General features: G+C 37.4%; 1 protein-coding gene across 1 annotated transcript; it reads right to left on the reverse strand.

Moving 5' to 3' along the window:
* Window positions 1-939: 939 nt before the first annotated feature.
* Window positions 940-3,185, reverse strand: LOC135679473 (pyridoxal 5'-phosphate synthase PDX1-like 4). Its single transcript, XM_065193271.1, has 2 exons — window positions 2,791-3,185; window positions 940-969 (listed from the first exon to the last, which is right to left on the reverse strand). The coding sequence occupies exons 1-2, from the start codon at window positions 3,088-3,090 to the stop codon at window positions 940-942; spliced, it is 330 nt and encodes a 109-aa protein (XP_065049343.1). The 5' UTR covers window positions 3,091-3,185.
* Window positions 3,186-24,060: the final 20,875 nt, after the last annotated feature.

Consider the following 24,060-nt stretch of genomic DNA (forward strand, 5'->3'; position numbering starts at 1 on the left):
GATTAGTCTTCACCCATTAAAGGAAGACCATTAGTGGATGCTGGTGACCTCGACGGAGGAGGAATCAGAAGTGGACGTCAGTCACAATGACCGAACCACTATAAATCCGATGTATTCTTTCCTTACTGCTTTCTTTCATTACTTATCTACACTCTACACTTTACATTTACCCTAAGTTATTACTTTCATTACTTTCCGATACGAGCTTTGACGAAACAATTTTGTCAAATGAAACTTTCCAATCAACGTAATTTTTATCATTGCACTAATCTCCTCCCCCCTCTTAGTGACGTATTGATCCTAACAAGCTTAGGGTGGTATTTTACCTTTTCCCTATTGATTAGATTTTTGATTGACTTGATTTTTATCAGTTTTATTCTTCCTATAAGTAGTTACCACCAATGCACTCTCACCCAGTTCCATCACTAGCCTCTCTTCATCTTGAACACACTTGTCAATTAATTTATTGATTGACCATTTGTCCTTATGTGTATTATATGAAATCTTAAAAAGCTCGTATTAATGTAGAAGGATATTAATAATATAGTGCACTAAGAAAGATTTTGACATAATAAACTCGGGTTTCTTAAGTTGAGCTGCAATATCTAGCATTTGCATTATATGCTCATGTACACCATTTATGTTGGTGAGTCCGAGGGATGAGAATTTCATTATTAGGGTACTTGCTAGTGCCTTTTCCAAAGTGATTAATTGCTCATCGATAGCTTGTAGCAAGTCTCGGACCTTCTTATGCTGGTCAACAGAACCATGTATGCCAGCAGTTATTTTAGTCTTGATAAACATCACGTTGGGTTGATTGGATCGCTCCCATCGCTCATATAATGCGACCTCAACTAGAGTACTGGTATTAGTGACTATAGGTGGTTCGTCCTTCCTAATGGCATAATCAATATCCATCCGCTCTAAATGAAGGAGAATTCACTCATTCCATATCTTATAGTTATCACCCTAAGAATGTCACATCAAATATTAAAGAAATTAACAGTTTGAGAAACGACATAAAATCAAATATGTTATGTCAAAATTTGGACGCTTAATAGTTTAAATTGCATGTTTTACCAATGTTAAACATTCCAAAAGATAAATCTCATGACATAAAAATTGCCTATGGGTTAATATTTTAATTCAAATAGTTTCAAATGGTCTTTATGATAAAACTATCAAATTATATTCCAATTCATAATCCGTGTGGGTAAATTATAAATTAATATAATCAAATATTCATATATAATATATGAGCAGTTACCGACTAAAAATACTGAAAATGTTATATCTTCAAGATTTTCAACATGAAATATATCAAAAGTTTTAAAAACGAAACCGAAATCAAGCCATATTCATGGCGTAAAAATAAAAACTCTTTCATATCGCTCTGATACCAAATATTAAAAAATTTAGTACAAAAATGTGTTTCTAAACCACCATAATAGAAACACAATAAAACTAATACGGGAATGAAAATTACGTACCTCTAGCCATTGTTGTGGAGAATTTCAACAATGGTTTCTCTTTGTATTTTGGCACTTCTAGGCTCAGAACTCTCACATTAGATATTGTTGGAAATCCTTTAGACTTGAGAGAGAGATAGAGTCCAGTGACCAAAACCCTCGTTTATATAGATGTTCTCCCATCAAGAACATTTATTAGTATCTTCTAGTAGTCAAGAAATCTATTGGTGCCTAATGGATCCTTCCTATGTTAAACCATGAAGATAAACTTTAGGCCACTATACAACAAACTAAAAATGAAGATATTCAAAGATTTATTAAAAACACATTAGAATCTTTAAGACTAGGTTTGGTCTTTTGCCATTTGATTTCCCTTGTTAAGAGCGGGTTTAAGAGAATCATCAATATTGGTAGAACCATAAAGGTTTGAGATGACCCTTGGCTTTGTAATGATTTGGAGAACTATAAAGAACCATTGGAATGATTTGGAGAAGAAGACGTTTTCTCTAAATGCAAAGGCTATGAATGCCTTGTTTTGCGTCTTAGATAAAAATGAATTCAATCGGGTTTCTTTGTGCGAAACGACTTTCGACATATGGCACACTCTTGAAATCACACACGAAGGCACTTCTAGAGTTAAAGATTTGAAAATCAACTTTTTAATGCATGATTTTGAGCTTTTTCGAATGAAGCCGAGCGAAACCATTGTTGACATGTACACCTGTTTTATGGATATCGTCAATGGTTTAAAAGCTCTTGGCAAATGTTTCTCGAATTTTGAACTTGTTAGTAAAGTTTTACGATCACTTTCTAAAGCTTGGGAATCAAAAGTAACGACAATACAAGAAACAAAAGATTTAAATATTTTTCCACTTGAAGAACTTATCGGTTCATTGATGACATATGAAATGGTGCACAATGCACATGATGAACATGATGAACAAAATAACCTTCTAAAGAACAGGAAGGATTTGGGACATAGAACATTTGAAGACCACTCGAGCATAAGCTCCAGTGATGGTGAACAAGAACTACTCACTAAGAAATTTAAAAAATTAAAGAAACAAAAATTTAAGAACAAAAAGAACGAAACTACTTGCTTTGAACGCAAGAAGAAGAACACAAGGATTTGGAGCATCGCCAAAGGTTCGTCGGATGTTCGTCGGAAGTTCGTCGGAAGCTCACCGGAAGAAGCGATTGACACACCAGAGCAAGTTGCTGTAAATGTCTTAAGAAATATCATAGTTAGCATGTAGATTAAGTTAGAAATGGGAGGTGATCCCATTAACTTAATCTGGGGGCAATTAGGCCCTTGACAGACCCAAATTGGGCCGAATGGATCAGCCCATTCGGACCCAGAATTCCTGGCCAGCGGTGGCACCGCCCAGGGGATGACACCGCCTTGGGCGCGGATGTCTGTAGGGACACGCTCAAGCGCCATGACGGCACAGGCGCCCGCCTCCTCGACAACGCGGGCCTGCTCGGGCGTGACCACGTCCATGATGACCCCGCCACGCAGCATCTGTGCCAACCCCACCTTCACGGAGAAGGTGGACGACTTCTTCAGCTCCGTCAGGGTTGCGCCATTGCCGTAGACCATCACGACGCCGCTGTCCGACATGCTCGACGAAATGCTCTCCTCTCTCTCTCTCTCTCTCCCTCTCTCTCTCTCTTCCGACGATAGTAGCGGTGAACTAAACGTAGTCTGGAAGCTTCCCCTCTAATCTCGATGCCAATCTCAACTGTAGAGAGACGAGGGTGGGCGGTGGGGGGTATTTGTACGCGGCGGAGTAAAGCATGCAAACAGCGATCGGTCCTAAATGCGCCACGTGGTCACTTCACGGCTGTTCGATTTTTCTTTTATTTTGAGAGGATAAAGGAATTCAAAACTATATACTGTGGCCTATTTTTAATGAAAAATCATATATAAAAAAAATAACTCTGTGAATCACATAATTTTATTAATTTTAGGAAAGGATAAAAGGAAAAAAATAATTCCTACCTCTTATTTTGGGTTGGCTATTATAAGGCCACCAAAGTTTTTGACTACCTTTTGACCACTATAAAATTTTATACTCTCATATCCTCACTCCATTAATTATCTTTTCCAATTACTTTATGTCAACTATACTTCAGTTTACTCTTAAGTTGAAGAACTTTTCGAAACGGTTTTCATCGTACGAACGTCGTTTTAATCAACGAAAGTTTTTCGCTGCACTTATTCACCCCCCCCTCTTAGTGCTTTTGATCTCAAAAATTGGTAACAGAGTGGGGTTCACTCTCAATCAGATTAAAACCCAAGAGAGATGGCATACGCCAGAAACCAAGATGGTCACTCTATTACATGTTCGCCCATGTTCAATGGGATGAACTATACCTATTGGAAGACCCGAATGAGGATCTTCCTTATTTCCATGGATTTTAAACTTTGGAATATTGTTGAAAATGGATTTTTAAAGTCTTCTCTTCCAATGATCGATTGGAATAAATTGGAGAAAAAGACTTTCACTCTTAATGCAAAGGTTATGAATGCCTTACTTTGTGCGCTTGATAAAAACGAGTTCAATCGTGTTTCGATTTATGAAACTGCATTTGATATTTGGCATACACTCGAAGTTACTCACGAAGGCACAAGTAGAGTGAAAGAGTCAAAAATCAATCTTTTAGTACATTCTTATGAACATTTTCGAATGAAATCGATCGAGACCATAGGCGATATATACACCCGTTTCATGAATGTCGTCAATGGTCTAAAAAGACTTGGTAAAATTTTTTTGGATTTTGAGCTCGTCAATAAAATTCTAAGATCCCTTCCAAAGAGTTGGGACACTAAAGTCACTGCTATTTAAGAGGCTAAAGATTTAAACAACTTTCCTCTTGAAAAATTAATTGGGTCATTAATTACCTACGAAATGACTTGTAAAGCTCATGAAGAGCAAGAAGACATCATTCCAAAGAACAGGAAGGATATGACACTTAGAACTCTAGAAGACCACTTGAGAGAAAACTAAAGTGATGAGGACTTTGACAACGACTTGGCACTTCTAACAAGGAAATTTAAAAAATTCATTAAAAAAAACAAATTTAAAAATGACACTAAAAATAAACGTGAACCTAAAAAGGACCAAGTTATTTGCTACGAATGCAAGAAGTTGGGACACTACAAAAGTGATTGTCCCCAAGCCAAAAAGAAAACACCAAAGAAGAATTGATGCTGATTTATCATTGATGAATTGTTAAATGCTTTCCATGACTTGTTTGATGAATGCAAAACAATTAGTAGAAAATATAAATTATTAAAAAAAGCATGAAATTCTTATTAATAATTTCGATAAATTAAAAACTGAACATAATAATAGTTTAGCTACATGTATGAAATGCCATGATCTAGAAACTCTCCAAAAGGAGAACTTGCTACTTAAGGACACCTTGAAGAAATTCGAGGTTGGTAGCAAGTCTTTGAATATGATCTTTACAAATAAGGGCCTATTGAATCTCGAATTTTGATGATGAAGTCAATTGTCATTTGTTATCTAATCCATATGATTAGATAAGTGTGTAGGATTAACTACGATGAAAGTAAGACATACAGTAGGAGTTGCGTCGGAGTCAAGATTATGATCATGTTGGGAGTTCGAGAGTTCGACGGAAGTTCGGACAGTCGTCGGAGGTTCTGCGGGAACAAATCCGAGAAGTCCAGGAGCTTGCCAAAAGAAGCTTGTCGGAACTCGCCAAGTGGATCATCGCAAATCCAAGAGTTTGCCGGAAGTCCGTCGGAGCATCGCCGAAGGTTCGTCGGATGTTCGTCGGAAGTTCGCCGGAAGCTCGCTGGAAGAAGCGATTGACGCACCGGAGCAAGTTGTAGTAAATGTCCTAAGAAATATCGTAGTTAGCATGTAGATTAAGATAGGAATGGGAGGTGATCCCATTAACTTAATCTGGGGGCAATTGGGCCCTTGACAGACCCAAATTGTGTTAAATGGATCAATCCATTCGGACCAGAATTCTTGCTAGGCAGTGGCATCGCCAGGGTCGGCGGTGGCACCGCCCAGGAGAGGGTCTCCCAGGAAAGCGGTGGCACCGCCTGGGCTCAGTCTCCGAGCAAGACTGGGCGGTGCAACCGCCCTTGACAAGCGGTGGAACCGCCTAAGCTCGGTCTCCGAGCTCTGCCAGGCAGTGCAACCACCTTAGTTAGGTGGTGGCACCGCCAGGGCTCAGTCTTTGAGCGAGACTAGGCGATGCAACCGCCACTGTCAGGCGGTGGCACCGCCTAGAGGCTCAGTCTCTGAGCTGCTAGGCGGTTGTACCACCCCAGTCAGGAGGTGGTACTGCCAGGACCCCGAAAATCCAAGAAAATACATTTTTGAACTCCAAATTCAAACTAGTTTGGGGCCTATATATACCCCACCCTTTCCTGCATGAAAGGGCACCGAAAATTCAATCTTACTCTGTGAATTTTAGAGCTCAAAAGTGTTGTAAAGGCTAGAAGTTTTCCTCCCTCTTTTTCCAAGTTTTGATCTTTCAAGAGAGGAGAGAAAAGTTTGTAAGGGTTGTCTCCTAAGCCCATCGAAAGGAGTGAAACTGTAAAAGGGTGGTTGGCTTTCGCCTATTGAAGGAAGGCCTCTAGTGGACGTCGGTGACCTCGTTGGTGGAGGAAGCCAAAAGTGGATGTAGTTCAAGATTAACCGAACCACTCTAAATCTCGGTTTGTAGTTTACTACCTTCTACTCATTTACGAATGTGTTTCATAGTTAAGTATTTTCCGAATCGGCGTTAAGACGGAAATCGGTTTTATCGTATGAACATCATATTTCAGTTTGCGCTTACATTCTGATTTCTATATTAATTGCAAACTGCCTTCCTTACTTTAGTTCAAATACATTTCTGTAAGCTTTCAAAGTTATTATCTGCACAAAATGACTTTTACGTCAGAATCGGATTTCAATGTACGAACGCAGTTTTAATCGTCGAAAGTTTTCCGCTGCACTAATTCACCCCCTCCCCCCCACTCTTAGTGCTCTTGATCCTAACAATTGGTATCAGAGCGGGGTTAACTCTCAAACGGATTAAAACCCCAGAGAGATGACATACGCCGGAAACCAAGAGGGCCACTCTATTACACGTCCACCCATGTTCAATGGGACGTACTACACCTATTGGAAAAACCGAATGAGGATCTTCCTTATTTCAATGGATTTTGAACTTCGGAATCTTGTCGAAAATGGATTTTCGAAGTCTTCTCCTCCAATGATCGATTAGAATGAATTGGAGAAGAAAACGTTTGCTCTTAATGCAAAGGCTATGAATGCCTTATTTTGTACGCTTGATAAAAATGAGTTCAATCGTATTTCGGTTTGTGAAACCACATTTGATATTTGGCATACACTCGAAGTGACTCACAAAGGCTCAAGTAGAGTGAAAGAGTCAAAAATCAATCTTTTGATACATTCTTTTGAACTTTTCTGAATAAAACCGAGCGAGATTATTGGCGACATGTACACCCATTTCATGGATATCGTCAATGGTCTAAAAGGACTCGGCAAAAGTTTTTCAGATTTTGAGCTCGTAAATAAGATTCTAAGATCCCTTCCTAAGAGTTGGGACCCTAAAGTCACTGCTATTCAAGAGGCTAAAGATTTAAACAACTTCCCTCTTGAAGAACTAATCGGGTCATTAATGACCTATGAAATGACTTGCAAGGCTCATGAAGAGCAAGAACACATCCTTCAAAAGAATAGGAAGGATATGACACATAGAACTTTAGATGACCACTTGAGAGAAAACTCAAGTGATGAGGACTGTGACGATGACTTGGCACTTCTAACAAGGAAATTCAAAAAATTCATTAAGAGAAACAAGTTTAAAAGTGACAAAAAAAATAAACTTGAACCCAAAAAGGACCAAGTTATTTGCTACGAGTGTAAAAAGCCGGGACACTACAAAAGTGATTGTCCCCAAGCCAAGAAGAGAACATCAAAGAAGAAGGTGCTCAAAGCAACGTGAGATAACTCGAGCGCGTCCGAAGAAGAGGAGTTCAACACCGAGCAAGTTGCTCATTACGCCTTAATGGCCATCGGAGAAGACGTAACAAATTTAATTGATGCAGATTTATCATTTGATGAATTATTAAATGCCTTCCATGACTTATTTGATGAATGTAAAACTATTAGTAGAAAATATAAATTGTTGAAAAATAAGCATGATAATCTTGTTAGCAATTTTGATAAATTAAAAACTGAATATCATGATAGTTTAGATCAATGTGAAAAATGCCATGATCTAGAAACTCTTCAAAAGGAAAACTTGCTACTTAAGGACACCTTGAAGAAATTCAAGGTTGGTAGCAAGTCTTTGAACATGAACCTTGCAAACAAGGGTCACGTTCCCAAAAGAAGTGGAATCGGATTTGTGAGAAGTCCTCACCAAAATTCAACCACCTTCATAAAGGGCCCCATCTTACATGTTCGACACCAAAGCAAATGCAACTTTTGTTGCAAATATGGACACAAAACGCATCAGTGTCTATTCAAGAAAATTAGTCCGAACAAATTAATTTGGGTTCCTATAGGAACCATGATAAACTCTATGCAACATGATAAACAATGTAGATCAGTTTTTGAGGTATCCAAAAGTAAATGGGTACCTAAAAATCATCCCCTCTTGTAGAAACATACACCATCAAAAGCTAGGAGCAAGAGATAATATCTTGCTTTTTGGGTACTCAATATTCATGACTCGAGATCCAAAAGAACACGTAATGCTCTCTAGCCTAAATAGTAAAAAGAGGATTAGAAAATTAATATTGCAGAGTGATACTAATATAATCCTATTTAATCCCTCAGATTTTGAAACTCATAATTCTCCCTTCACATACCCTCCTGATTTCTAAACTCATCGAATTGATTTCTTCTTTACCTTCGGATCCAACTATATCATGAACTTACGTCTTACAAGCAAAGTTTGTCATAAACTTGCGAAGCTTACCAACTTGGATAATAAGTCATGAACATGTCTAAAATTGTGTATGACATTTAATGTAGAATATGCGTGTAACAAGATCTATCTTGAACGTACGAAATTTCTCATCTTGAAATGGAAACTCTTACGTAATTACAAAAGTAAAGTTGATTGCTCCACAAATGAAAACTCTCCTCAAGTTGAAAACATCCAAATCAGCCCATACAGCCCCCAAACAAGTGCTCACCGCTTGTAGGCGGTGGCACCGCCCAACTGGCGGTAGCACCGCCGGCTGTCACGGGTTGCAAGCGATTGCACCACCCTAGCCAGTGGTGCAACCGCCCGCAATCTTGCCCCCTTTTAAACCGAGCTAGGGCCGGCGGTGGAACCGACCCCAACTCACTCCCTTCCCCTCTTTACACCACCAAAGCTTCTCCACCTCCTTTTCTCACATCTGAGCATCCCAAATACTCCTCATTTCAAAGCAAAAGATCAGCAATCTCTCCTTCTCTTAAGGATCTCACTTAAGGTATTATCTAAGATGCCTTTAAATTCTGTTTTTGAGTCATTTACTCTTGCTTATTACTATCTTCTTAAATAGCAGTAGTTATGGGCTCTAGAAGATCCTCTAGGGACAAAGGGAAGAGGAGATTAGAAGAAGACTTTGATCTTACCCTTTTCGATTCAAAATATCATGCTGAAAAATTTTCTTCCTTCGAATTTAGAAGTGTCAATAAGGGAAAACATGTAGATCTAGATGAACTAAGAGACTCAGAGACAATCCAATGGTTTGCAAACTTAGATCTACTCCCAATTTTACAAATTAGTGAACCCATTTATCCAAGACTTGTTAGATTGTTTTACAACAATCTATAAGTAGATGAAGAAGAAAGAGTGTCTACCTATCTCTTAGGATAACACATCTCCATTACGGATAGATTCATTTGCGACATGATAGGCATTCCCGTAAAAAATAGAGGTCTTTATTTTAGAGGATCGTGGGATAATGAAACAGTTGGGATAACATATGTTGAAGCCTTAGGAACAATTTTTGATAATCCCAACTTAGTGATAGTTCCTAAAAGCTATGAACATCTACTACCACTAAACACTAAGGTACTTCATCATATCATAACTAGCATCATTCTCTCTAAACAATACCATCATGATGAAGTAAGTCAAATGGAATTAGGAACCATGTATTGGATCATGAAAGGACATAATATCTGTTTTGGTTACCTTATCCAACAAAACATGATAAAACTATCTAAGAAAGATATGATGCTTCCATATGGTGGTATAATCACTAGAATACTTAAAGCCTACGATATTCCAATACCACCTAACGAAGAAGTGATGAAAGTAGACAGGTTTAGCATAATAAATAAAAATCTACTTCATCAATTGAGATGTTTTTATAGAAATGGTAATTGGGTTAGAATGCCTAGAAGAACCGATCCCCCTCAACCTGAACCAGAACCTGAAACACCAGTCTTTTGGGGTACTCAATCTCCTCCGATCTATCCTTTTGAGGAAATACATCCATTTGAGCAAGCTCCTGCATCATCTATCGAAGGCATTGGGATTCGGATGGACCGATTTGAATAAAGACAAGATCGGCTTGAACATCGACAAGATCAAATCCTATTTGAGCTGCAGCAAATTCATCGACAATTTGACTCTTTATTTAGGCATTTTAATTTTCCACCTCTTGAATAAGCTTGTATATGTGGACACAATCACCTCTTGTTGTAACAATTACGTTGTTGTAAACTCTTTATGTTACTCACCTTAATCACAATGCCTTGATGGCTACTAATCTTTGATATGGTTATTAATTGGTGAGAATATACAGGGTTACGTTGCTTAATCTCATTACTCATTGTCAGATTTCATGTTGAAATTAAATGTTTCTATAATGCCTACTTTGAAAACCTTGTGTCTTGGTTTCCATGATAAATATGATTTGAGAAAGTAATATAGCCATGAAATTGATGTGTCATTTCCATGATGTTAATGTGTCATGATATTACCATGATGTTGATGTATTGCCATGATGTTAATGTGTCATTATATTGTCATAATACTAAACATCAACTAGTTGATATTTTTATAAAACCTCTAAGTGAAGAACAATTTGATTTCATAAGAAGAGAATTAGGAATGTTGATGTGTCCGAATGCATAAACTTTTAAAATTATTTTTCAGAATTTATTGATTGAATGATCAAATCACTTGATTGCCATTACATACCTAAAATAACATATTGGAAATTAATACAAAAATTTCCATAACAATGAGCAAGTTTTGTCTTCATGATTGTATTTGAAAATCTATAGTATAGTCTTGTCCGAATGCATGAAAGTGTTAATTTCATTTTCGGATTCTCTTAACAAGTGTTAATCTCATTTTCGGATCTTCTTGATCCTTACAATCGGATTTTCTCGATACATTATTCTCTTCCGGACTTAATAAACATATGTCATATCGAGTTTGAATCTCATCATTGATTTTTGACATATGAAATCAACTAGCAAATACATCTCTCATATACTTATCATATGAAAAATATTTTTTGAGAAATGGATATGATAAAATGATTCCTGCTTGTAAATTCCTTCTTGAAATATGGATGTTTGTGTTTTTACTTGCAAGGATTTGTTTCACATACATATCTTGATCCTTATAAAAATGGAGTATGATTTAATCTCTCATCGATTTTAACTTCGTTCAAAGTAAACTCACAAATAGCTAGTATCACAAATAACTTTCCTCCTTCATGCAAAAAGATAATAACAAATAAAAAGGAAGAAGTATTCAAAGCTATCTCCATGTCATGTTTTCCTTGAGATGTTTGCATAATTGGTATCCTATCACTCACTGTTAGAAAATGATATGAACCTAGTTATGGCATGAATAAATACCGCACTAATGCTTAAAATTTACTTATGTCGTTCTCCTTTTTGTTGATGACAAAGGGGGAGAGATATATGAATTGATGCTATGAGTATTGATGCTATGATTATGCCATCAAAAATATATGAATTGATGATAACTATGATTGCCATATTTGCATTATGCCATGTTTGCATCATGTTAAGATATCAAGAACTTGCATCGTAATTTTACGTGTTGATATCTTACCATGTGATGAAATGCTACGATTGCTAAACACTTGAAATGTTTGCTTTACGTTAAGATATCAAAAGCTTAAATTGTAAATTTACATGTTGATATCTTATGTTAAACTGCTACCATCATTCATATTTGAAATGTAAAACTTGAGAATGGATGTCAAGTCTTGACATCATTTTCAGTAAGATACATTGTGATAGGAATCATGATGAGAGTAATTGATAAGGTTAAGAGTTCTTAACTTATCAATAAGTCTATTGAATTCAAAGGCCTTGAATTCAATTGACTTATCTCAGTCTCCGAGCTGCCAAGCGATTGTATCGCCCCAATCAGGAGGTGGTACCGCTAGGACACCGGAAATCCAGGAAAAGATATTTTTGAGCTCCAAATGCAAACTAGTTTGGGGCCTATATATACCCCACCCTTTCCTGCATGAAAGGGCATCGAAAATCCAATCTTACTCTGTGAATTTTAGAGCTCAAAAGTATTGTAAAGGCTAGAAGTTCTCCTCTCTCTTTTTCCAAGTTTTGATCTTTCAAGAGAGGAGAGAAAAGTTTGTAAGGGTTGTCTCCTAAGCCCGTCAAAAGGAGTGAAACTGTAAAATGGTGGTTGGCCTTCGCCTACTGAAGGAAGGCCTCTAGTGGACGTCGGTGACCTCGTTGGTGGAGGAAGCCAAAAGTGGATGTAGGTCAAGATAGACCGAACCACTCTAAATCTCGGTTTGCATTTACTTTGAGCATCTTATCTTTACTGCAAACCTCCTTAGTAGCTTACTGCCTTTTGCTCATTTACGAACGTGTTTCATAGTTAAGTATTTTTCGAATCGGCGTTAAGACTAAAATTGGTTTTATCGTACGAACATCATATTTCAGTTTGCGCTTACATTCTGATTTCTATCTTAACTGCAAACTGACTTCCTTACTTGACTTCAAATACGTTTCCATAAGCTTTCAAAGTTATTATCTGAACGAAATGACTTTTACGTCGGAATTAGATTTCAACGTACGAACATAGTTTTTATCGTCGAAAGTTTTCCGCTACACTAATTCACCCTCCTCCCCCCCCCCTCTTAGTGCTCTTGATCCTAATAGGGTCACGTTCCTAAAAGAAGTGGAATCATATTTGTGAGAAGTCCTCACCAAAATCCAACCACCTTCATTAAAGGCCCTATCTTGCATGTATCGCACTGAAACAAATGCAACTTTTGTTTCAAACATAGACATAGAACTTATCATTGTCCAATCAAGAAAGTTAGTCCAAACAAATTGATTTGGGTTCCTAAAGGATCCATGATAAATTCCATGCAACATGATAAACAATTTAGATCGGTTTTTGAGGCACCAAAGATTAAATGGGTACCTAAAAATCATCCTTTCTTATAGAAACATTTACCATCATCAGCTAGGAGCAAGAGTTGATATCTTGCTTTTTGGGCACTCAGTATTCATGACTCAAGATCTAAAAAGACTCATGATGCTCTCTAGCTAAAATGAAAAAAAGAGGATTAGTAGAATTAATACTAACAATTATAGAGTGAAGTGATACTGATACAATCCTGTTTGATCCCTCAAATTTTGAAACTCATAAATTTCCCTTCACACATCCTCTAGATTTTCGAATTCATCGGATTCATTCCTTCTTCATTTATTTTCGGATCCAACTATATCTTACAAAATCATGAACTTACATCTTTCAAGCCAAGTTTGTATACGATATAAATCATGAACTAGCGAGGCTTACAAACTAGCATAATAAGTCAGGAACATGTCGAAAACTCGATACGACGTTTGAAGTAGAGTATGCACTTCACAAGATCTATCATGAATGTACGAAATTTCTCATCTTGTGATGGAAACTTTTACATAATTATGTAATTAAGGTTGATTGCTCCACAAATAAAAACTCTCTTCAAATTGAAAACACCCACATCAGCCCACACAGCCCTGAAAGCAGTGCTCACTGCTTATAGGCGATGGCATCACCCAGTTGGCGGTAGCACTGCCAGTTGTCACGGGTGGCAAGTGGTTGCACCGCCCAGCCAACGGTGCCACAGCCCGCAATTTGCCCCTTTTAAACCCAAGCTAGGGCTAGCGGTAGAACCGACCCCAACTCATTCTCTTCTCCTCCTAGCGCTCTAAACTCTCCTCCACCTCCATTCCTCCCTTTTAGCTGCCCAAAAACTGCCCATTTCGTGCAAGATCAAGAATCAATCCTTTATCCTCTTGAAGTTCCAAACGAAGGTATTCTCTAAGAGGCTTTTGATTTCTGTTTTATATCATCTACTCTTGTTAATTATTATCTTTCTAAATAGCAGTAGTTATAGGCTCTAGAAGATCCTCTAGGGACAAAGGAAATAGGAGATTAGAAGAAGACTTTGATTCCACACTTTTCGATTCAAAACTACATGCCTAAAAATTTACTTCCATAGAGTTTAAAAATGTTCATAAGAGAAAGTATGTTGATCTAAATGAACTAAGTGATTTAGAGACAATTTAATAGTTTACAAATCTAGATCTACTCGCAATCCTACAAATAAGCGAACCCATCTACCCTAGACTTGTTAGGTTGTTTTACAATAATCTACATGTAGATGAAGAAGAAAGGGTGTCTACCTATCTCTTAGGACAACATATATCCATTACAGATAGATTCATTTACGACATGATAGGCATCCTTGTAAAAAATAAAGGTCGTTATTTTAGAGGACTATGGGATGATGAAATAGTTGGGACCACATATGTTGATGCCTTGGAACAATTTTTGGTAATCCCAACTTAGTGATACTTCCTAAAAGCTGTGAACATCTATTACCACTAAATACCAAAGTACTTCATCATATCCTAATTAGTATAATTCTCCCTAAATAATATCATCATGATTAAGTGAGTCAAATGGAACTAGGAACCATGTACTGGATCATGAAAGGACATAACAACTATTTTGGTTACCTTATCCAACAAAACATGATAGAAATATCTAAAAAAGACATTATGCTTCTATATGCTGGCATAATCACTAGAATACTTAATGCCTACAATATTCCAATGCCACCCGACGAAGAGGTGATAAAGGTAGATAGATTTAGCATAATAAATAAAAATCTACTTCATCGAATGAGATGTATATTTAGAAATGATATATGGGTTAGAATGCCTAGAAGAACCGATCCCCCTCAACTTGAACCAGAACTAGAAACATTAATCTTTAGGGGTACTCAATCTCCTCCAACCCTTTGAGGAATCACATCCATTTGAGCAAGCTCCAGCATCATCTATCGAAGACACAGGGATTCGAATGGATCGCTTTGAACAAAGACAAGATCAGCTTGAACATTGCCAAGATCAAATCCTATCTGAGATGCAGCAAATTCATCGACAAATTGACACTTTATTTAGGTATTTTAATTTTCCACTACCTGAATGAACATGTATATGTGGACATAATTTCTTCTTGTCTTGTTGTAACATTATGTTATTTTAAACTCTTTATACTACTCACCTTGATCACAATGCCCCTTGCCTTAATGATTGGTAATCATTGATATGTTTTACTTGATGTATTATTTGGTGAGCATATATAGAGTTAGGAATATTAATTGAACACCGTTTTCGGATTTTCCTTGAATCTCTTTATGCTACTCATTTTCGGATTTTCTTTGATCACTTAAATCCATGTTGAGAATTTTACACAAATTTGACATGATTGAATGCTTCAATAACATGCTTACTTTATAAGTTGAAAATCTTGTGCCTTGGTTTCCATGATGAGCATGTTATACTCTCATTGTGATTTGAGAAGGTTCATTCATACATCAGATTCTTAATCCTTGAGTACTACAAAACTTTGTCCGAATGCATGAACTTATAAAATTTATTTTTCAGACTTTCTTAATTCAATGATCAATCACTTAATTGTTATGATGAGAATTTTACACGATTACATACCTTTATAACATATTGGAAATTATGTGTTTTGGATGTAAAACTTCCAAGATGATGAGCATGTTTTACCTTCATGATTATGTTTAAAAATCCATAGCAAAACCTTGTCCGAATGAATGAATATGTTCAATTTCACTTTCGGACTTTCTTGATCCTAACAATACATGATTTAGTATTTCCCTTCCGGACTTAATGTAGCTTTCATAAGCCTATGTTATATCAAGTTTGTTTCATATCATTGATTTTTGACATATGGAATCAATTAACAAATGCATCTCTCATAGATTTACCTTGTAAAAATTATTTTGTTGAGAAATGGTTTTGATGAAATGATTCCTTCTTATGAATTCCTTCTTGATGAAGGAAGATTTTTAAAATGAAGTATGATTTAATCTCTTATCATTTTAACTTCATTCAAGTAAGTTCACAATGGCTTTCCTCCTTCATGCAAAACGTTAATGACAAATAAAAGGGAAGAAGTAATGAAAGCTATCTTCATGTCATGTTTGCTTGAAAAATTTGTATAATTGGTCTCCTATCACTTATTGTTGAAAAATGACATGAACCTTTTTATGACACGAATCGTTACCACACTTATGCTTAAAATTTGCTTAAATCGTTCTCCTTTTTCTGATGATAAAGGGGGAGAAATATGTGATAAATTGATGATAGAATTGCTATAATTGCTATGATTACCATATTTACATTATGTTAAGATATCAAAAGCTTGCATCATAATTTTACGATATTGATATCTTAAAATATATGGTAAATTAATGATAGAATTGCTATACATGTGAAATGTTTGCATTAATAAAAAGATATTTAGAGCTTACATTGCAATTTTACAATGTTGATATCTTGCCATGTGATGAAATGATATGATTGCTATACACTTGAAATGTTTGCATTGTGTTAAGATATCAAGAGCTTACATCGTAATTTTACAATGTTGATATCTTGCCATGTGATGAAATGCTATAATTGTTCTACACTTGAAATGTTTGCATTATGTTAAGATATCAAGAGCTTACATCGTAATTTTACATGTTAATATCTTACCATATGATGAATTGCTATGATTGCTATCTTTCATATTTGAAATGTAAGATGTGAAAATGGATGTAAAGCCTCGACATCATTTTTAGAGAGATACATCATGATAGGAATCATGATGGGAGTATTGATAAGGTTAAATGAACTTAATTTATTAATATGTCTCTTGAATTCAAAGGCTTTGAATTCAAGAATAACTTATCTCAAGTATGGCATATAGATAGGGGGAGTTAATGTTAACTCTGTCATCAATTGATTGTCATCATCAAAAAGGGAGAGATTGTTGAATCTCGGATTTTGATGATGTAGTCAATTATCATTTGGTTATCTAATCTATATGTTGAGATAAGTGTACATGATTAACTACGATGGCAGTAAGACATGCAGCAGGTGTTGCGCTAGAGTCAAGACCAAGATCACGTTGGGAGTTCGAGAGTTCGACGGAAGTCCAAATGGTTGTCGGAGGTTTTGCGGGAACAAATCGAAAAAGTCCAAGAGCTTGCCAAAGAAGCTCTTCGCAACTCGCCAAAAGGATCGTCGCAAGTCCAAGAGTTTGCTGGAAGTCCGTCGGAGCATCGCCGAGGGTTCATCGAATGTTCGTTGGAAGTTTGCCGGAAGCTCGCCGGAAGAAGCGATTGACGTACCGAAACACAAGTTGTAGTATTAATGTCTTAAATATCATAGTTAGCATGAAGACTAAGTTAGGAATGAGAGGTGATCCCATTAACTTAATCTGGGGCCAATTGGGCCCTTGACAAACCCAAATTGGGCCGAATGGATCAGCCCATTCAGACCCAGATTTCCTAGCCGGCGGTGGCACTGTCAGGGCCGACGATGGCACTGTCAGGGCCGACGGTGGCACCACCCAGAAACTCAATCTCTGAGCGAAGTCAGGCGATGGTACCACCCCTGTTAGGCTATGGTACCGCCTGAGCTCGATCTCCGAGCGAAGTCAGGTGGTGGTACCACCCTTGTCAAGCGGTGGTACCATATGAGCTCGGTCTCCGAGCGAAGTCAGGCAGTGGTATCGCCCCTGTCAGGCGGTGGTACTGCCTGAGCTTGGTCTTCGAGCAGTGTCAGGTGGTAGTACCGCTTAGTTCTGGTGGTGGTACTGCCAGGACCCCGGAAATCCAGGAGATGACACTTTTGAGCTCCAAATTTAAACGAGTTGGGCCCTATATAAACCCCACCCTTTCCTGAATTAAAGGGAACCAAAAGCTTGCATTTATTTTGAGAATTTGAGAGCTTAAAATTGTTAGGATCAAGAGCACTAAGGGGGTGGGGGGTGGGGGGTGAATTAGTGTAGTGGAAAACTTTCGACGATTGAAACTACATTTGTACGATGAAATTATTTTCGACGTAAAACCGTTTTCGGAAACTTAACTTGAAAGCGAGTTCGTAAATGAGTGCAGAAAAAGTAATGAGGAAGTAAAGCACATATGGAGGTTTGCAGTAAGGTAAGCAGCAAGAATAAATGCAAACCAGAGAAGACAAGAGTTTATAGTGGTTCGGTCAATCGTGACCTACATCCACTCCTCCGATTCCTCTTCTGTCGAGGCCACCGGCATCCACTAACGATCTTCATTTACTAGGTGAAGATCAACCTCCTTCTTACACCCCTCTTCTCCTTTTACCGGCTTTAGGAGGCAACCCTTACAAGCACTCACTCTCCTCTCTTAAACAGAATTCTAACACATAAGCTAGAGGAGGGAAATCCTAGAGATTGCAACAGCGTTTTCTCTCTTTTAATTTCTCTGTGCTTGTGTGTGTTACCCAGGGATGGGAGGGGCATTTATAGGTTCCAAACTGGTTTGAATTTGGAGCTCAAAAATGTTATCTCGCGGATTTTCGGGGTCCTGGCGATACCACCTCCTCACTGGGGTGGTACAACCGCCTGACAGGGGCGGTTGCACCGCCCAGTCTCGCTCGGAGACTGAGCCCTGGCAGTGCCACCTCTTGACTGGGGTGGTTGCAACGCTTGGCAGAGCTCGGAGACTGAGCTCAGGTGGTTCCACCGCTTGTCAGGGGTGGTTGCACCGCCTAGTCTCGCTCGGAGACTGAGCCCAGGCGGTGCCACCTCTTGACTGGGGCGGTAGCACCGCCCAGCTTTCCTGGGAGACCCTCTCCTGGGCGGTGCCACTGTCGACCCTGGTGGTGCCACCGCCTAGCAAGAATTCTGGTCCGAATGAGTTGATCCATTTGGCCCAATTTGGGTCTGTCAAGGGCCCAATTGCCCCCAGATTAAGTTAATGGGATCACCTCTCATTCCTAACTTAATCTACATGCTAACTATGACATTTCTTAAGACATTTATTGTAACTTGCTCCGGTGCGTCGATCGCTTCTTCCGGCGAGCTTTCGGCGAACTTCCGTCGATCATCCGATGAACCCTCGATGATGCTCCTGCGGACTTCCAGCAAACTCCTGGACTTGTGATGATCCACTTGGCGAGTTCCGATGAGCTTCCTTGGCAAGCTCCTAGACTTCTCGGATTTGTTCCCGCAGAACCTCCGACGATCGTTCGGACTTCCGTTGAACTCTTGAACTCCCAACGTGATCATAGTCTTGACTCCGCCATAACTCCTACTACATGTCTTACTTCCATCGTAGTTAATCCTGCACATGTAAAACAAAACTTTGATTGAGACAATTAATCCTAAGTAATTAACCAAGTTGTCCGGAATGTCATTGGTCCCTCGATGCTTCATTCGATTCTTCGGCGCATCGTCCTCTCCTGCGACCTATTGCCCAATCGGCCATTTGACTCCGAAACTCCGATATCCTTGGCACAATACCCGCTCTTCTTGGCCCGATGCCCGAGTCCACGGCTCGAAGCCTTCTATCGATACGTCGACCGATCCATTGGCCCGATGTCCAATCTTCTAACATGTTCCTCTGGCAAAACATGATTTTTCTTGCTTTAATTGTTTCATCCTGATCGAAGCATCCTGCGTCACTCAAAACATAGATTAAAACATAAACACATATAAAGTGGTTTCATCATCAAAATACGAGATTCAACAAAAAGTGTTGTAAAAGGCTAGAAGTTCTTCTCCCTCTTTTCTTCTAAGTTTTGATCATTCAAGAGAGGAGTGGAAATTTATAAGGGTTGTCTCCTAAGCCCATCAAAAAAAGTAAAGCTGTAAAAGGGTAATTGGCCTTCGCCTATTGAAGGAAGGCCTCTAGTGGACGTCGGTGACCTCATTGGAGGAGGAAGCCAAAAGTGGATGTAGGTCAAGATTGACCGAACCATTGTAAATCTCGGTTTGCATTTATATTCTGCTCCTTATCTTAACTGCAAACTGCCTCCGTTGCTTTATGTCAACTATACTTCCATTTACTCTTAAGTTGAAGAACTTTTTGAAACGGTTTTCATCGAAAACGATTTCATCATACGAACGTCGTTTTAATCGACAAAAATTTTTCGTTGCACTAATTCACCCCCCCCCCCTCTTAGTGCTTTTGATCCCAATAGTAACCATCCAAGAAAGATGAGTGAAACTTGTAAGGGTTGTCTCCTAAACCCGGCAAAAGGAGAAAAGCTGTAAAAGGTGGTTGGCCTTCGCCTATTGAAGGAAGGCCTCTAGTGGATGCCGGTGACCTCATCGGAGGAGGAAGCCAAAAGTGGATGTAGGTCACATTAACCGAACCACTCTAAAACTTGGTTTGCATTTACTTTAAGTAAATTTCTTTTATAGCAAACTACCTCTCTTCCTTACTATGCTTTAACTATGTCTATATACGCTTTCATGTAAACATCTTTCGAGATCGGCTTTAATCATACGAAGACTTTATGAAATTGATGCTTTTCATTTGTGCAATTTACATTGCTGCAAATCACTTTAGTCTTCTCTTGCACTTTCACGGATGGTTTTAAGTTCAAATTCCTTCTAAAACGGATTGAATTGAAACCATTCTCGTTGGAATCGATTTTAATCGAAATAAGTTTTTTGAAATCATAAAAGTTTTCACTACACTAATTCACCCCCCCTCTTAGTGCCGCTCTTGATCCTAACAATTGGTATTAGAGCAAGGTTCACTCTCATTTGGTTTTAAACTCGAGAGAGATGGCGTTTGCCGGCAACCAAGAGGGTCATTCAATTACATGTCCACCCATGTTCAAGGGGACGAATTACACATATTGGAAGACTAGAATGAGGATCTTCCTAATTTTAATGGATTTTGAATTTTAGAATATTGTAGAAAATGGGTTTCAAAAGTCTTCTCTTCCAATGAACAATTGGAATAAGTTAGAGAAGAAGACTTTCGCTTTAAATGCAAGGCTATGAATGTCTTGTTTTGTGCTTTAAATAAAAATGAGTTCAATCGTGTATCTATTTATGAAACGACTTTTGATATTTGGCACATACTCAAAGTGACTCATGAAGGCACTATTAGAGTGAACGAGTCAAAAATTAATCTTTTAGTGCACACTTATGGGTTGTTTTAGATGAAACCGAGTGAGACCATTGGAGATATGTACACCCGATTTACGGATGTCGTCAATAGTCTAAAAGGACTTGGTAAAGGTTTCTCAGATTTTGAACTTGTTAATAAAATTTTAAGATCCCTTCCAAAGAGTTGGGATCCTAAAGTCACGAAAATTCAAGAGGCTAAAATTTAAATAATTTTCCTCTTGAAGAATTAATTGGGTCACTAATGACCTACGAGATAACTTGTAAAGCTCATGAAGAGCTTGAGGACACTCTTCCAAAGAATAGGAAAGATATGGCACTAAGAACCCAAGAACAACCACTTGAAAGAAAAATCAAGTGATAAGGACCTTGATGAAGACTTGGCACTCTTAACAAGGAAATTTAACAAATTTATAAAAAAAATAAATTTATGAAATGACTTTTGATATTTGGCACACACTCGAAGTGACTCATGAAGGCACTTGTAGAGTGAAGGAGTAAAAAATTAATCTTTTAGTTCATTCTTATGAGTTGTTTTGAATGAAACCGAGTGAGACTATTGGAGACATGTATACCCGATTTACGGATGTCGTCAATGGTCTAAAAGGACTTAGTAAAGGTTTCTCGGATTTTGAACTCGTTAATAAAGTTTTAAGATCCCTTCCAAAGAGTTGGGACCCTAAAGTCACAACCATTCAAATAATTTTCCTCTTGAAGAACTAATTGAGTCACTAATGACCTATAAAATGACATGTAAAGCTCATGAAGAGCTTGAGGACACCCTTCCAAAGAATAGGAAGGAAATAGCAATGAGAACACAAGAAGACCACTTGAAAGAAAACTCAAGGAAATTCAAAAAAATCATTTAAAGGAACAAATTTAAAAATGACAAAAAATAAATTTGAACCCAAGAAAGATCAAGTAATATGCTATGAATGCAAGAAGCCGGGACACTACAGGAGTGAATATATTTAAGCCAAGAAGAGGACACCAAAGAAGAAGGCTCTCAAAGCAACATAGGACGACTCAAGTGTATTCGAAGAAGAGGAGCCAACCAACATCGAGAAAGTTGCTCACTATGTGCTAATGGTCATTGAAGATGAGGTAACAAGTTCATTAGATGCAAATTTATCATTTGCTGAACTATTAAATGCTTTTCATGATTTATTTGATGAATGCAAAACAATTAGTAAAAATATAAATTATTAAAAAAGGAGCATGATTCTCTTATTAGTGATTTTGATAAATTAAAAATTGAGCATAATGATAGTTTAGCTCCATGTATGAAATGCCATGAAGTAGAAACACTTAGAAAGGAAAACTTGCTACTCAAAGATATATTAGAAAAATTTGAGGTTAGAAGCAAGTCCTTAAACATGATCCTTACTAATAAGGGTCACGTTTATAAAAGAAGTGGAATCGGATTTGTGAGTAGCTCTCACCAAAATCCAACCACCTTTGTTAAAGGCCCTATCTTGCATATGTCACCCCAAAACAAATATAACTTTTGTTGCAAACTTGGACATATAGCTTATCATTGTCTATTTAAAAAGTGTAGTCCACACAAATTGATTTGGGTTCCTAAAGGAATCATAAAGAACTCCATGCAAAATGATAAGTTAAGCCGATCGATTTTTGAGGCACCTAAGGTCAAATGGGTATCTAAAAATCATCCTCTTTTGTAGAAATGTATACCATCACAAGCTAGGAGCAAGAGATGGTACCTTGATAGTGGATGCTCAAGGCATATGACCGGAGATCCATCTCAATTCTCTAAGCTCACTAGCCTAGACGAAGGATATGTCACCTTCGGAGACAACATCAGGGTAAAATCATTGGCAAAGGAACTATATGTAACACATCCAACTTTTTTATTGAAGATGTGTTGTTAGTTGATGGCTTAAAGCATAACCTTTTAAGTATTAGTCAATTATATGATAAAGGATATATTGTTAGATTTGAATCTAATACTTACATTATTGAAAAACCATACAAAAACACATCTATGATTGCACTAAAACAAAATAATGTATATACTATTGACATCAATGATCTTTGCAATGAAATATGTTTTTCGGTTTTAAATGATGATGCTTGGCTTTGGCATAGGAGATTAGGTCATGCTAGCATAAAACTAATCTCTCAAATTTCATCTAAATAACTTGTAAGAGGAATTCCTCATATCAAGTTCATCAAAGATAATGTGTGTGATGCATGTCAACTAGGAAAACAAATAAAAGGTAGCTTCAAACCTAAGAATCAAATAAGAACCTCTAGACCTTTGCAATTAATCCATATGGACTTATTCGGACTAATTTCTACATCAAGCCTAACAGGTAGCAAATATGCGTTTGTAATCATGGATGATTATAGTAGATATACATGGACTTATTTTACGACACACAAAAGTGAATGCTTGAGATATTTCTCCAAGTTTTGTAAACTTGTTTAAAATGAAAATGGTTTTATGATTTCATCAATTTGAAGTGATCATGGTGGTGAATTTCAAAACTGTGATTTCCAAGAATTTTGTGAATCTAATGGATACAACCACAACTTCTCTACTTTAAGAAATCCTCAATAAAATGGAGTAGCAAAAAGAAAGAATAGAAATTTACAAGAAATGGCAAGAACCATGTTGAATGAACATAGCCTATGCAAATATTTTGGGCCGAAGTCGTAAACACGACATGCTATGTCATGAATAGAGTTCTAGTAAGACCCTTACTTACCAAAACTCCTTATGAGTTATGGAACAATAAAAAACCTAATGTTTCATATTTTAAAGTTTTTGGGTATAAGTGTTTTATCTTGAATGAAAAAGATGCCTTAGGAAAATTTGATACTAAATCCGATAAAGAAATTTTTCTTGGCTATTCTTCTATTTCTAAAGCATTTCGTATCTTTAATAAAAAGAACTTTGATTATAGAAGAATTCATTCATGTTGTTTTTAATAAGGTTTCCAAAATTAAGAAAAATAATTTTGATGATGATATTAATTTTGATGCTTTGAATTTAAATGAAACCCTTTCTCCATCCAACAACTTGGATGCATCTACTTCTGAAACATCCTTACCCAAAGGATTG

Source organism: Musa acuminata, chromosome BXJ1-1 (assembly GCF_036884655.1).
Source record: "Musa acuminata AAA Group cultivar baxijiao chromosome BXJ1-1, Cavendish_Baxijiao_AAA, whole genome shotgun sequence".
Taxonomy (NCBI): domain Eukaryota; kingdom Viridiplantae; phylum Streptophyta; class Magnoliopsida; order Zingiberales; family Musaceae; genus Musa; species Musa acuminata.